This window comes from Heterodontus francisci, chromosome 18, assembly GCF_036365525.1.
Source record: "Heterodontus francisci isolate sHetFra1 chromosome 18, sHetFra1.hap1, whole genome shotgun sequence".
Taxonomy (NCBI): domain Eukaryota; kingdom Metazoa; phylum Chordata; class Chondrichthyes; order Heterodontiformes; family Heterodontidae; genus Heterodontus; species Heterodontus francisci.
The window spans coordinates 51368087-51383416 of NC_090388.1; the positions used below are offsets into that span (position 1 = coordinate 51368087).

General features: G+C 42.0%; 1 protein-coding gene across 5 annotated transcripts in view; it reads right to left on the reverse strand.

Annotated features, from left to right (window-relative positions):
- Nucleotides 1-15330, reverse strand: part of LOC137379635 (protein kinase C and casein kinase substrate in neurons protein 2-like) — a 157154-nt gene that overhangs the window by 18916 nt on the left and 122908 nt on the right. For all 5 annotated transcript variants that reach the window (XM_068050742.1, XM_068050744.1, XM_068050743.1 and 2 more), the window contains 3 exons: nucleotides 14437-14592; nucleotides 13810-13982; nucleotides 7081-7201 (listed from right to left, as the gene is read on the reverse strand). In XM_068050742.1, coding sequence (XP_067906843.1) covers nucleotides 7081-7201; nucleotides 13810-13982; nucleotides 14437-14592 — 450 coding nt within the window. The remainder of the gene's footprint in view (nucleotides 1-7080; nucleotides 7202-13809; nucleotides 13983-14436; nucleotides 14593-15330) is intronic.

The following is a 15330-nucleotide window of genomic DNA, read 5'->3' on the forward strand; positions in this document are numbered from 1 at the left end:
GAGATTATCTGTTCATTTATTCACATGGGAGGTGATAGCACAGTGGTAATCTCAAGACTAGTAACCCAGAGCCCAGGCAATTACTCTGGGGACAGGGGTTCGAATCCCACTACTGTAGATGGTGGAATTTGAATTCAATTAATAAATCTGGAATTAACAGACTAGTCTAGTGTGACCATGAAACCATTGTCGATTGTTGTAAAAACCCATCTGGTTCACTAATGTCCTTCAGGGAAGGAAATCTGCCATCCTTACTTGGTCTGATGAACATGTGACCCGCAGCAATGTGGTCGAGTCTTAAATGCTGCCTGAAATGGCCTAGTAAGCCACTCAGTTGTATCAAACTGCTATAAAGCCCAAGAAAAGGAATGAAACCAACGGACCACCCGGCATTGACCTAGGCACCAGTCCTGTCGACCCTGCAAAGTCCTCCTTACTATCAGGGGGCTTATGCCAAATTTGGGAGAACTGTCCCACAGACTAGTCAAGCAACAGCCTGACAGTCATACGAACAGAATCATCCCAGACACCAAGATCAGAGTATGTCCTGTCCCACCAGCTGGACAGACCCACCAGAGGTGGCAGCACAGTGGTATACAGTCGGGTGGGAGTTGCTCTGGGAGTCCTCAAGATTGACTCCAGTCTCATGGCGTCAGGTCAAACATGGGCAAGGAAACCTTCTGCTGATTACCACCTACCGCCCCTCCCCACTCAGCTGATGAATCAGTGCTTCTCCATGCTGAACACTAATTGGAAGAATCACTGAGGGTAGCAAGGGCACAAAATGTACTCTGGGTGGGGGACTTAAATGTCCGTCACCAAGAGTGGCTCGGTAGCACCACTACTGACCAAGCTAGTCGAGTCCTAAAGGACATAGCTGCTAGATTGGGTCTGCAGCAGGTGGAGAGAGAACCAACAAAAGTGAAAAACCTACTTGACCTCGTCCTCGCCAATCTATGTGTTGCAGATGCATCTGTCCATGACAGTATTGGTACGAGTGACTACCGAACAGTCCTTGTGGAGACAAAGTCCTGTCTTCACATTGAGGGTACCCATCATAGTGTTCTGTGGCAGTACCAGCGTGCTAAATGGGATAGATTCGAACAGATATAGCAATTCAAAATTCAAGGCTGACGCATTTGCATCCATATTCATCCAGTAGTGCAGGGTGGATGATCCACCTCTGTCTCCTCCTGAGGTCAAGAGCATCACAGATGCCAGTCTTCAGCCAATCTGATTCACTCCACGTGACATCAAGAAACGGCTGAAGGCACTGGATACTCAACTTGCAAATGCTATGGGCCTTGACAAAATTCCAGCACTAGTACTGAAGACCTGTGCTCCACAACTAGATGCACTCTGAGCCAAGCTGTTCCAGTACAGCTACAACACTGGCATCTACACAACAATGTGGAAAATTGCCCAGGTATGTTCTGTACACAAAAAGCGGGACAAATCCAACCCGACCAATTACCACCCTATCAGCCTACTCCCGATCATCAGCAAAGTGATAAAAGGGATTATTGACAGTGCTATCAAGCGGCACTTGCTCAGCAATAACCGGCTCACTGATGCTCGCTTTGGGTTCCGCCACTCAGCTCCTGACCTCATTTCAGCCTTGGTCCAAACACTGACAAAGAGCTGAACTCCAGAGGGGAGGTGAAAGTGACTGCCCTTGACATTGGTATGAAGGAGTCCGAGCAAAACTGGAGTCAATGGGAATCAGAGAGAAACTCTCCACGAGTTGGAATCATACCTAGCACAAAGAAAGATGGTTGTGGCTGTTGGAGGTCATTCATCACAGTCCCAGGCCATCACTGTAGGAGTTCCTCAGAGTAGTATCCTAGGTCCAACCATCTTCAGCTGTTTCATCAATGGCCTTCCCTCCATCATAAGGTCAGATGTGGGATGTTCGTTGATGACTACACAATATTCAGCGCCATTCGCGACTCCTCAGACACTGAAGCAGCCCATGCCCATATGCAGCAAGACCTGGATAATATTCAGGCTTCAGTTGATAGGTGGCAAGTAACATTCGTGCCACACAAGTGCCAGGCAATGACCATCTCAAACGAGAGACAATGTAACCATCTCCCCTTGATGTTCAATGGCATTACCATCGCTGAATCCTCCACTATCAACATTCCGGGGGTCACCACTGACCAGAATCTGAACTGGACAAGCCACATAAATGTTGTGGCTACAAGAGTAAGTCAGAGGCTGGGAATTCTGTGCAAAGTAACTTGCCTCCTGTCTCACAAATGCCTGTCCACCACCTACAAGGCACAAGTCAGAAGTGTGATGTAATACTCTCCACTTGCCTGGATGGGTGCAACTCCAACGACACTCAAGAAGCTCAACAGCAACCAGGACAAAGCAGCCCGCTTGATTGGCACCCCATCCACCAACTTCAACATTCACGCCACCACCGAAGCACAGTGGCAGTAGTGTGTACTATATACAAGATGCACAGCAGCAACTCACCAAGGCTCCTTCAACAGCACCTTCCAAGCCCACAACCTCTACCACCTAGATGGACAAGGGCAGCAGATTCATGGGAACACCACCACCTGCAAGTTCCCCTCCAAGCCACACACCATCCTGACTTGAAACTATATCGGCATTCCTTCACTGTCAATGGGTCAAAATCCTGGAACTCCCTTAACAGCATTGTGGGTGTACCTACACCCCAAGGACTGCAGTGGTTCAAGAAGGCATCTCACCACCACTTTCTCAAGGGCAATTAGGGATGGGCAATAAATGCTGGTTTAGTCAGTGATGCCCACATCCGATGAATGAACGAAAAAAATTCACATGCTGTTTGTGGGGATCTTGCTGTTCAAGAAATTGTCTACATAAGAATAGTGACTACAATTCAATTTCGGCAATGATCGTAAAGCATGTTAGAATGCAACGAGAAAGTGAACTGTATGAACGCCTGTTCATTCTTTTTTTTAAAATGGGCTTTTTTGATGTCCTTCTGGTTTTTCTATTTCCCCGTGAAGAAACTACAGCTTGAAAGGAGTAGCCCCATTTAGAGGATGCATTCTGAACACCCAGACCTATTCTCTAATGGAGATTTTCCAACAACCGGTGTTAAATGTATTCAGCAGACCAGTGAATACAAGTCAACTGATTAACCACTGGAGTTACTTGAAGCATTATAGACTTAACAGGTGTAAGAATACTTACTTCATCCTGATAAGTGATAGCAAGAAAAAAAAATTGGAAGAAAAGGTTACTAAATGTAATACCATCAATATTATTGCCATATAACTCTTGAAATATATTTATAAACGCCAACATATTGTGTGCTAGCTAAGATATTAAAATAATGTTTACTACATTGTTTAGATCATTGCTTTTTAAATATAATTGAAATAAATGATACTCCCGAAAGAACCTGAATCCTTCAACAGCACAAAGACTTCAAAAATGAGTTAAAATTGTTATCCTGGGTCTGACAATCTTTACATTCCACACAGACATACCCAAGATTTCTCGGAGTGAAAGAAACAATTGAGGTGTAACAAAGGTGTTCTAAACCTTTAAAATTAATCATTTTAAAATTACTGCTATACATTTGCTAATACAGTTTATTTACAAAACACTATTATGGGCTCTGCGAAAGCCATATTTGCAAGTTCCCGGGAAGAAAACAAGTTGTATTTATACAGCACCTTAAACATAACAAAACACCCCAAGGCGCTTCACAGGAGTATTATAAAGCGAAATGAGACATTGGGTCATATAAGGAGATATGTCAGATGACCAAAAGTTTGGTCAAAGAGGTAGGTATCAAGGAGTGTCTTAAAGGAGAAAAGGAGGGGTTATGGGAAGGAGTTCTAGAGCTTAGGGCCTTGCCAGCTGAAGGCATAGCCACCAATGTTGGAGCAATTAAAATCAGTGAGCTCAAGAGAACAGAGTTCGTGCGCAGATATTTCAAAGGGTTGTGGGGCTGGAAGAGACTATAGAGATAGGGAGAGGCAATGACAGAGGGATTTGAAAGCAAGGATGAGAATTTTAAAACCAAGGTTTTTCTTAACCGGGAGCCAATGTAGGTCAACAAGGACAGGGATGATGGGTAAATGGGGCTTGGTGTGGATTATTAAACAGGCAGCAGAGTTTTGGATGACCTCAAGTTTATGGTGGGTACAGCATGGATGGCTGGGCAGGAGTGGATTACGTTCAGTGGTAATAAAAGGATGTACGGAGTTTCAGCAGATGAGCTGAGGCAGTGGTGAAGTCAGATGAAGTTACAGAGGTGGAAACAGGCAGTCTTTGTGATGGTGTGGATATGCTCTGATATGGTCAGAAGCTCACCTTGGGGTCAAATTTTTTTAAAATTTGTTTTTCATGAGATGTGGGCGCCGCTGGCTAGGCCAGCATTTATTGCCCATCCTTAATTGCCCATGACACCAAGGTTGCAAACAGTCTGGTTCAGCTTCAGTCAGTTGACAGGGAAAGGGATGGAGTTGATGGTGAAGGAACAGAGTTTGAAGTGGGGCGAAAGACAATGGCTTCCCAATATTTAACTGGAAGAAATCAGGATGTTGGACAAAGCAGTCTGCCCATCGAGAGACAGTCGGGTTCCGTGGCGGGCCGCTGCCACTCTGATCTTCCTGCACCACGGAGGCAGACATCGGGAGCCGAAAAAAATTCAGCCCCTTGTGTATTACTGCACTGCAAATAATGCATGACAAATCTTTCCCTAACCTCACAAGCAATTCTCTTTCAAAAAAAGGTTATTTTGAATTTAAAAACTGCGATTTACAATATTTGATCAATCATTTCGTTTTAGCCCACTGAACACCATTCACTTTCAATATCAGAATATGAAATTGAACATGCAGAATTTGTTTGTCTATAACATGTACTGGTAGAAGTCATGTTCTGTATTGTGGACGGTTTCCATAGAAGCCGTATATATTTTTATTGGCTCTACTGGAAACCTTAAAAAAAGTTGCTTCAATAATTCTGGCATTATTCCACTTATTGGCATTGAATTTAAAACAACTTTATTTCAACTCAATGTTCTTTGACTTTGGAACAGATACATATCAGAGATCATGTTCAGAAACTCAATAAACCAGTCTGTCTTCGCTATTCTTCCCATGTCCTATATTATCCTCTTAATCGACAGTAAACAAAGCATGCCAAAGATATAAACCTAACCGGCAAAACCTGGTGGCAACAGAATATAGATCAAATAACAAGACCAAAACATTGGCTTTTAAAAAAAAATAAAGTTCTGGCAACTTGCATAGTACTAAAGATATTACACAATCCCAGTACTTAGGTGATTGACTAAACCCTTACAATATATTAACCTGTATGTAGAAAACTGCCAAAATGTCTCGACTTGCACTCAAACAATGCAGTTACCATGCAGGGATACAATATAAATCTAACAGCATTCAATAATAGGCTAACTTTCCATTATTTTATGATTAAGGAGCAACATCGGTTGCACGATGTCAAACATGAATTCAAGGATTCAGACCATCAACAACAACTACTTGTACTTATATAGCACCTTTAAGAGAAGAAAAAATTGCACTGCTATGAAGCACTTCGGAATCAGAGAAAAACAGACACCGAGCCAAAGGAGGAGACATTAGGATGTGACCAAAAACTTGGTTAAAAATCTAGGTGTTGAGGAGGGTTTTAAAGGGAGGAGGTGGTTGAGAGTTTACAGAGAGAATTCCAGAGCTTTGGGCCTTTATGGCTGAAGGCATGGCCGTCAATGGTGGGGCGGAGTGGAGGGTACACAGGAGACTAAAGTTAGAGGAAGGCAGAGTTCTAGGAGGGTTATAGGGCTGGAGGAGGTTATAGATATAGGAAGAAACAAGGTCATCATGGGATTGTACAATAGGATGAGAATTTTAAAATCATGGTATTGGTGGACTGGGAGCCAGTCATCAAGCACAGGGCTGATGGGGGAACGAGACCGGTGCACTTTAGGTTATGAGTAGCAGTGTTTAGGATGAGCTCAAGTTTATGGAGGGTACAAGATGGGAGACAGCCAAAAGAGCAGTGAAATTGTCAAATCTGAAGCTAACAAAAGCAAGGATTAGGGTTTCAGCGGCAAATAAGCTGAGGCAGGGCTGGAGACAGGCAAAGTTACAGCGTTGGAAGTTGGCAGTCTTTGTGAAGGAGAGGATATGGGTTTGAAAGCTCAGCATAGAGTTAAATAAGAAACAGACACCAAAGTTGCAAATTATCTGGTTCAGCTTGAGACAATGGCCAGGGAGGGTGATTGAATCAGTAGTGAGGGAACAAAGTTGGGGGGCAAGAGCAATGGCTTTAGTCTTCCTAATATTTACTTGGAGTACATTGCTGCTATTCCAGGACTGGATGTTGAACAAGCAGTCTGATAACACAGAGGCAGCGGAGCGGTTGAGAGACCTGAAGAAGAATTGGGTGTTGCCAGCGTACATGTGGAACCTGATGACATGTCTTCGGACGGTATCACCGAAGCACAACTTTAGAGTAGAAATAGGAGGGGAAGAAATAGATACATCTTTGAGGAACTCCAGAGGTAATGTCAAAAGAATTCACTGCTCTGATGAGAACTGCTACAGTAAGACTCCTACTTAGTGACTAATAATGATTTATTGATTCCATGTATGTTTTATTCATAATTAAAATTGTTAGCATGTTTCATTCATTATTGATAATGAAAGCATTGAAAATTTATATTCAAGCAATGACAATATAATTGAATTCTGACAAGTGACCCCATTATTAAACTATACAGGTACCTTTAGGTTGTAATGAAGTGACTGTGCCCTTCAACAAGGAAAATCATAAGAAATTAGAGTACATGAACAAGCATAAGAAATGGAGAAAACATAGGGGATAATTGCCACCCCTAAAGCACCCATTTGAGAATGCCTAGTCACTGAAGTAGTCTCACTTCATCCTTAGTTCCAATTTATTTGTAGCAAGAAATGGAAGAGATATAGACCCACTAGTACTCTACGTAGAGCTATAATCAATTATTAGATCAAAGCAAACAAATGGAATGATGCAGGTAAATTTCTAACTGTGCTACTACATTCAATTCAGCTGCCATACCTCAAATTGTGGCCAGTTCATGGACATTCCTGGACCATGTACGCATCTGAACCATTTAAGATCCTCCTGGGGGTCTGCTAAATTAATAGCATGTTCCAGCTCTTGATATATAGTACCATAGCTTTGAAAATAAAAAAAAAGCTGAAATCTGTTAAAGGAATGGTCATTTATTGAGCTTACATCAATTGTTAGAAATAAAAGGTTCAGTCTCTTTAGCCACATATTTACATTGTACAAGATTACTACAAAATTTGTCTGGATGCGATTTTCCCCCCACTTAGCTCTCAGTACTGTTTTTAGAACACATGATACAAAATACATTTTTAAAAGCTACTTTTATAACTAGGACACTCAAGAATTAGCAAATAATCGTCTCTTAAACCACAGGAAGATACAATGATTTCCAATTAAAAATTATCAAGGCTTCAGCAGCTTCCGTCTCCTGCTAAAACTCACCAAAAGGCAGAAGTCTTTATAGATTCTGCAACTCCTGTCTACTGGTCCAAATTTTAAAAAGGCACTTGGCAGCAAAATTATTACTATTGCCATTTTTTTCTATATCGCCAGAAAGATCTCTTTCTGCTGAATGTAAAGGTCAGATATGAAATAAGCTCACATCCAAATCACATCTCTGTCTCCTTGGTCTGGACTCCTCAATCACTGTAAACAGTCTTTTCAAAAAAGAACTCTGTCCCATCCCTTCATAATTTGAACAACTCTAGCAAATTGGCATATTTGGATAATTCTTCATAGTTCATCATACAGCTTTGGTTTTATGCAAGAAGCCAACTTAAAATTTAAAAGGATGCGGGCACATAAAGATAAATAGTTGCACAGTGGAATAAATATTGTTTCCAACTTTATAAAACTTCAAAATGAATTTTATAGATTTGTCAACCAATGCCAAGGCTGGGGGGCTGGATTCTTTGGAAAAGTGACTGGTTGGCATAATGGATGTGCACTTGCATGAGGTGGGTGCAGTGCCCAGTATGGTATATTACAGTACTCAAAGATGACAGCAATGCACCATTCATCATAGCAGGCATTGTTTAGGTTCAACACTGTTTACACTATCTGTAACAGATGCACAAGATAAAGACACACTTTAAATGAATCTGTTATGGTGACGTGACCAATATTTATCCCTCAACCAACATTAGGTTTCAACCAACGTTACTAAAATAGATTATCTGGTTATTCATCGCATTTGTGGGATCTTGGCACGTGCAAATTGGCTGCCACTTTTGCCTACATTACAACAGTAGCAACACTTCAAAATACATCAGCTATCAAGTGCTTTGGAATGTTCTGAGTATGTGAAATGCACTACATAAATGAAAGTACTTTCTTTTTTAAAAACTATATATCAACTATTGTGACCCAAGTTTGCATTACACAAAGAATTGCCTGTTCCACATTTACTGCTTGCCCATGCCATGCCTCATGCAAATTTATAACTTGTTCACTGCATCTCATGCATGCCCATACCTCAGTCAGGCACACCCCCAATATACGAAGTTTTAATTAAAAGCCATTCACACCTTGAAGTCATAATAAACCAAGTTAACTCCATGATGTGTAGTCATTTATAGACACCTAGGTGGGAGCAGATTGTGCATGTCTGTCAATGTGAATATGCTTCTTTAAATTATACAAGGTCATGACCAATAAACTCTCATGGGGTCTGTGAACGTGCATACTTGGGCAAAGTTAGTATGCGCAGCCCACTTCAGGTGCAGGTAGGCATCTCTGAATATTTCTCTGTATTTCCTCCTCTAGCTTCTTGAGGGCAAGTTCAATTCCCAATAGAATACCCAAAATATCAACGGAGGCTATTTCAAATCATCGGCTACTGATGTTGTACATATCATGCTGGGCATGGGAGTACTTGGATGGTTGGAGTATCCAGTGCAAATACAGTTGCAGAAAGTGAGGGCGATTTACCTTTTAGCACAAAATGGGCGAAACACACCACCTTGTTGCTGCTAAGAGGTCTGGACCTCATATGCATCGAACTGACAAACTTTGTGTGCCATGTCGGCACTCTAGTGCAGCATCCCAGATGAGGAAGCACTGAATGTGAAGCCATCCAAAGATCCAGGCCTTTGGAGGGGGGTGGAGGAGGAATGGGAGGGTGGGGTGAGAAGGAACACCAAGGTCAGCATGAGGCTGGAGGAGCTTTCCTGCTCCTACTGACCCCACAGAAAATAAAGGGTTTTGTGACATTTTATGAGTGGTCTTCAGAGGCCTCCAAGTACCAGTGGTTATGCTGCTTAACACCTGTACAAATGGGCTGATTATGTGTTGTGCATGCTCTGCCATTTATACCTCATAACTGCCATTAGGATCCTATGTTTATCATAGGACACCAATTTGTATGTTAAAAATACCCTCCTGCCTGAAACAGGCAGGCACACCAGTTACCCATCTAAAGGTTCCTACCAAGTTGGTGACAGTCACAGCACCAGTGTAAAACAGGTGACCCAACACCATTTTGGGCCGCTAATGCCTCATTTATACCAGGTGTTCAAAGTTAAGATCGGTTCCAGTATCTCTAGCTGCACTCACTCAAGCTTAAACTTACTATGCTTGACAAACAGTGGGATACACTCTGTTATATATAGAAAGCAGAGATTTCTTGAACACATTTTCCAAGAGGTGGTCGCCCTAAGGCAGACAAGTGACAAGATAAGAATTAGAAGAGGGTAAGCATTCACCATGATGAGAAGTAGGAAGAAACACACCACAGGGGTCTCCCGAACATACTTGTGACAAGGACTAGAACTTGAAGAAACTGCCATGAACAAATCCATGACACTGTGGAAAAAGTGGTTACCCAAAAAAGAAGAATCGAGTGCCAGAATGCAGTAATAATGGACATTCAAAAGTAAGAGCGGGAAACCATCATCTCTTACGCATACGTATCAGCACCAAATGCCTCCCTGGTGCTATAGTAAGGAACATAATGAAATAAAAACAGAAAATGCTGGCAATATTGAGCAAGTCACACAGCATTTGTGGAGAGAGAAACAAAGTTAAACATTTCAGGTTGATGATCTTTTGTAAGAAAGGGAAAAAGTTAGAGATGTAACCGATTTTAAGCAAGAATGGAAATAATGGCGGGGGGGGAGGGGACAGAACGAAAGGTAAGGTTTGTGATAAGGCAGAAAAGATTAAATGACAAAAGAGATGATGATGCAAGTGAAAGAAAATGGTAATGGATCAAGTAAAAAAATAAAGGTTGGGACAGAGGGTATAAATCGGAATAGCAGAATCATTACCAACAGTTGCTGTCTGAAAAACTGGAGGCAGTAATTCTGAAACTGTCGAGTCCAGAAGATTGTAAAGTGCCTGATTGAAATATGTGGTACTGTTCCTTGAGCTTACGTTGCACTTCAGTGGAACAACGTAGGAGGCAGGGGACAGAGTGGGAAGGGGGAAGAGAATTAAGGAACAGAATGAAGTGGGTGCAGAAGCTCTTAGCAATACGGGGGAAATCAGATGGAAGCAGTGGTCCATGTCAAAACTAACTATAAACAAGATTAAAATCCAAGATTTTTAGGAGTTAGGAAGCTGATTTAGTAGTTGGACCACAAGGGCAATAATCCCAGGATTACTTCTAGTGCTACATACTAATCTGTGCAGCAACAGTTAGATTAGAGAAGGAAATGCATGCATATTTCTTACAGCACATAATTTAGGCTGACACTCCAGTGAAATTCTAAGGTAGTACTGCACTATCAGAGATGCTGGGCTGAATTTTACCAGCCCCTCCACACCATGGGTCGCGGCTGGTTTGGGGGGGGGGGGGGGGGGGGGCGTAAAATTCTGTGGGGAGAGGCCCGCTTTGACCCCCACCTGCTGCATATTATCAGCGGTGGGGGGACCTTGATGCGGCACCTTCGCTGCTTAGCGGCGGGGCCCTCATCTAAATATTTAAATGAACATAAATAAGATGCAAATGACCTTACCTGCTGGCAGCAGCCATCCCACACTGATTTTTACGGCCACTAATCGCAACTCGCGTGCCATCAGAACTCCGTCGAGAGTTCTGAGGTGAGAAACTGGTGAGGGGGGAGAGAGGGAGGGAGGGAGGAATAAAATTTTCAGGCCGTTGGGGGGCTGGCAGGAGCAGGAAAATGTTTTTTTATTAGCAGTGGGGATGGTGGGAAAGGATTGAAGGCCAAAAGTGAAGAGGTTGGGGGGGGAAGTTGGGGTTCAGAATAAAGATCACGTTCACATTGCCCAGAAAACAAATACTGGGGGGCAGGTGGGAAAGGGCCGCCATCATTTATTGCAATTTGTACACTAAATGCACCGAAATATTACTTTAAAAATTGCAATTAATTCTAAAGGCTTGCACCAACGCCGGACGCAGTTGTTGGGGACGTGGCGGCTGCCCCCTCTTCGTCATCAAGGGCGGCTGTTCTGCCCCCCTGCGACGACACTTCCGTGTTGGAAGGCCGCTGCTTTCACAGTGCGCCACTGCAGAGTGCGGCGCGCTGATAAAATTCAGTCTGCTGTCTCTTAGATGAGATGTTAAACCAAGTGTTGTCTGTTATCTCAAGGTGGAGATCAAAGGTCCCTTGGCACCATCTGAATATGTCCTGATTAATATTGTCACGGAACTGTAATTATTTTTCTCCTTGGATTAAAAAGTGTGTGCCTTTAAAACTCTGTTTGAAAACAATGTGCCTTTAAGACTGAGCACAGTGTGCCAGCTGCACCTGTCCCTAGGCCACAGCAGGAGACAGAGAGAGGTCACATGGTACATGGTATAATGTTGTGATTTGACTGTGTGTAAAACCAGCAAAAACCGGGCTGAACCAGCAAATAGCGAAGCGTGCTACTGGACAAAGGAGCTGGCTATTATCTCTCTGCAGAAATTCTACAAGGTGCTACAGACCAAATTAATTGCCTAAGGAAAGAAAAAGCCTTTTTTTCTGAAGAGACCATTTGTATTGCTGAAAGTATCAAAACTCCTTTTTCTTTACTTCCAAGCCAGAAAGTATTTGCTTCAAGATTGAACCTCTCTTGACTGATTGTACTTGCTGGAATTCTAAGTAAAGTTTCCACTGAGACAGTTAGTTTTAAAATTAAAGTAGACCGACTGCTGTGCTCATCGTTGGAAGAACTGTTTGATGCCTGCTACAGCCGAAGAGTTTGAATGTTTATCAAAAACAGACTGTTTCATCAAATCTGTGTGAAGACTTCAACTGGCATTTGATTATTTTCACACTAGGATATCTCACCCATCAGGAACATAACACACAAAGACTTACTTACTTATTCTTAAACAGATAATTTTTTTAAAACACCACTTTTAAAACCGGTTACCTTTTATTTTTGAGTGTGTGTGTGTGAATGGGAAAGTTAGGTTAAAATAAGAAATTATAAGGTCTTTAGACATAGGTTTATCTTAATAGTGTTTAAAATTTAGTTTTATGGTTAACAAATGGTTAATTTGTTCTCGTCTAAAGAAACCTGGTTTGGTCTGTTTTATTCTGGGGGCGGTGGGGGGTTACTAGAGTATTAATTTGGCTGTTTTCTGGTTGAGTGGGAAAACTTTAATAATATGCTGCAATTTGTGGAGCGACGGGACTGAATTAATTGTGCGTTGCTCCTGCCGCAGTCGTAACAATATGCATCCCTCAATCAACATCACAATAAAAATGTTTAATTTGTCACATCACATTGCTGTTTGTGGGGCCTTGCTATAAATAAATTGGCCTTCGCAGTTCCCTATATTGCAGCAGTAAGTAGACTTTAAAACTACTTCATTGGCTGTAATGTACTTTAGGACATCCTAAGGTTGTGAAAGGCCCTATGTAAATGCAAACTTTGCTTCTGAAGATTTTATAAGTCACTTAAAATGCAAAGTAATTTTGTTGGGAACTATTTCAAATACTGCAAATATTTAGGCAGTGCGCTCAAAAAATGGCGGCCCAAGAGCCGCTGCAATCTCAAGCGTGGTGGCTCATTTAAATAGCCTTGGCAGCCCACCCTCCCCAATCTCGTGGAGGGGGCAAGCTGTCCAGCCCCGGCAATGTCACCAGCTGCCTGTATGCAGGTGCTGGTGCCATTTTTAAAGGGCAGCCAACCCTGCACCCAATTTAAATTTTTAAAATTTACCCTGCAAAATTAAACAAATAGATTTCAAGCACCCCTTTCCCACCACCCCTAATGACAATTACAATAACTATTTGCCCTTCCCCGTCACAAAAAGAGTTACCTTTTACATCTGACCTCCCCCCACACTGAAATTGAACAAAGTTTAAGGTTCAACCCTTCCCACCATCCACTGCACCCGTTTTGTATATTTGGCCCTGTCGCCTCACCTTCCCACACTGACAAACGTGCCTCCTCCATCTACCAGTGTGGCGCCGCATTTCCCCGGACAGGGATCTGAAGGTGTGGGAGTGCCAGCTGCCGAGCCGAAGATCATGGGGTGGGCCCTCAAGATCACAGGTAAGTCTATGTAAATTCATCAACTTTATTCATTTTAATATTTAAATTGTGGTCCTGATGCCCAGTGGCAGGGCGCCACCATGAAGCCTCACTGCTGCCAGGAGGATCGGGCTGAGTCCTCCCGGCACAAGGCTCGTGGCAGGCCTCATCCAATGCCACCTTCAGGCACCCCCCCACCCCCCACCACAGAACCAGACGCCTGGGGGGAGAACAAAACCCAGCCCAGTGTTTCAGTTCTACACACATTATATTATCCTTTACCTGGTAGGAGAAAGGTCAAGATGTTGCTTAACCTCCAAAAGGACTTCTCGAAAGAAATTTAGTCGTTTGTTTTCAAACTGCTGACACTGCTCAAAGACTTGCTCCATGTTTTCAATATATTGTGGTGTGGACTTATTCAATTCATTTAGATTTTTCTCATACTTTTCCTTTGTCTAGAAAGTAAGAAGGCAGTTGTGAAATCCACATCAACATATGCGCCATACTCCAAACAGTATGATTCTTGAAACACAAGCAGGAACAAAAGTACTAGCCAATTGCAATATTTTCACATGGAAAAGTGCATTTCTATTGTAATAAACAAAATCTTTTGCTTTAAAACTGTTTTTATGCAGCATTTAACATCACAGGCGAAAGAGCATAGACGGTAATCTTCAATTCCTAAATAGAATTATACAATCTTACAACTCTATATAATGGTAACTCTTGCCAATGTCATCAAGGACAGATGTGTTTGCAACAGGTAGATTACCCTTTGCCCTCGGATTATCATTTGATTGTATCTTGAATGCCAGAAGATATATTTTACTGCAAATCTGCATATCCATTCATTATATGGCAGTACAATCTATGTAATGCAGGATTGTTTCAGAATACATAAAATATTACCTTTTGGACATCCTGCTTAGACTTTTCTACTTTATCCTGTAGTTTCTTCAGTTGTTCTGGATTTACATTTGAATCAGCCTTGCTGTTTGATTCCCTGGATATTGCTAATTTCTCTTCTTTACAAGCTGCATGATAGGCCTTCTTGGCAGCTTCCACCTCAATAAGCAAAAAGAATGCATCAGTTGTTTGACTGATAACCAATGAAACTTTCCCTTTTTTAAAAACAACCTCTAAGATAAGGCTCCTGAATTACCAAGAAATGTAAAAGATAGGCTTGTCATAAAAGGACAGAATTGGCAAACATTGGGTAATAAATTGTAGCACTGATCAAATTTATGTCTGGCAACAAATAAAACCGTGTGGCAATTACCTGTAATATTTCTGATTTTTTTTAAAGGAATTCTTGAATGGTTTTTCTTTAATAACAAGTTACCACCATAATTACATAGAATTTACAGCACATAAACACCTCTATTTACTTCATCTCACCCCATCAACATACTTTGTTTTTTGGTTTGGGAAATAGCTCCTTTTAAAGATGTTTTTGCTCCAGCTTAGCGTGCGTTCATACTATAAACTGTATTGTTGATGCAAAGTGGTTTCACTTTGCAATGACATTGCAGTTAAAAGTAATTTAATCTGAAGTCATGGCCAAAGAGGAGCAGAGTCAGTTTGTGTCTTCACACCAATTTCCATTGGTGTAAAGCTGTTATGATCCTGTTGCTTTTTTTCGGGAAATATGCAGTGTGTCTTTAAGACAGCGAAGGATCAGTACTGCTTTAAGATAGCCGGCTTCAGAATGTGCCTCTTGGTTGCCTTGGATACAAACATACAGATAGAGAGAACAAGCCAGCTTCACATGTTAACAAGGAAAGTGTATCTTGGTTGCCCCAG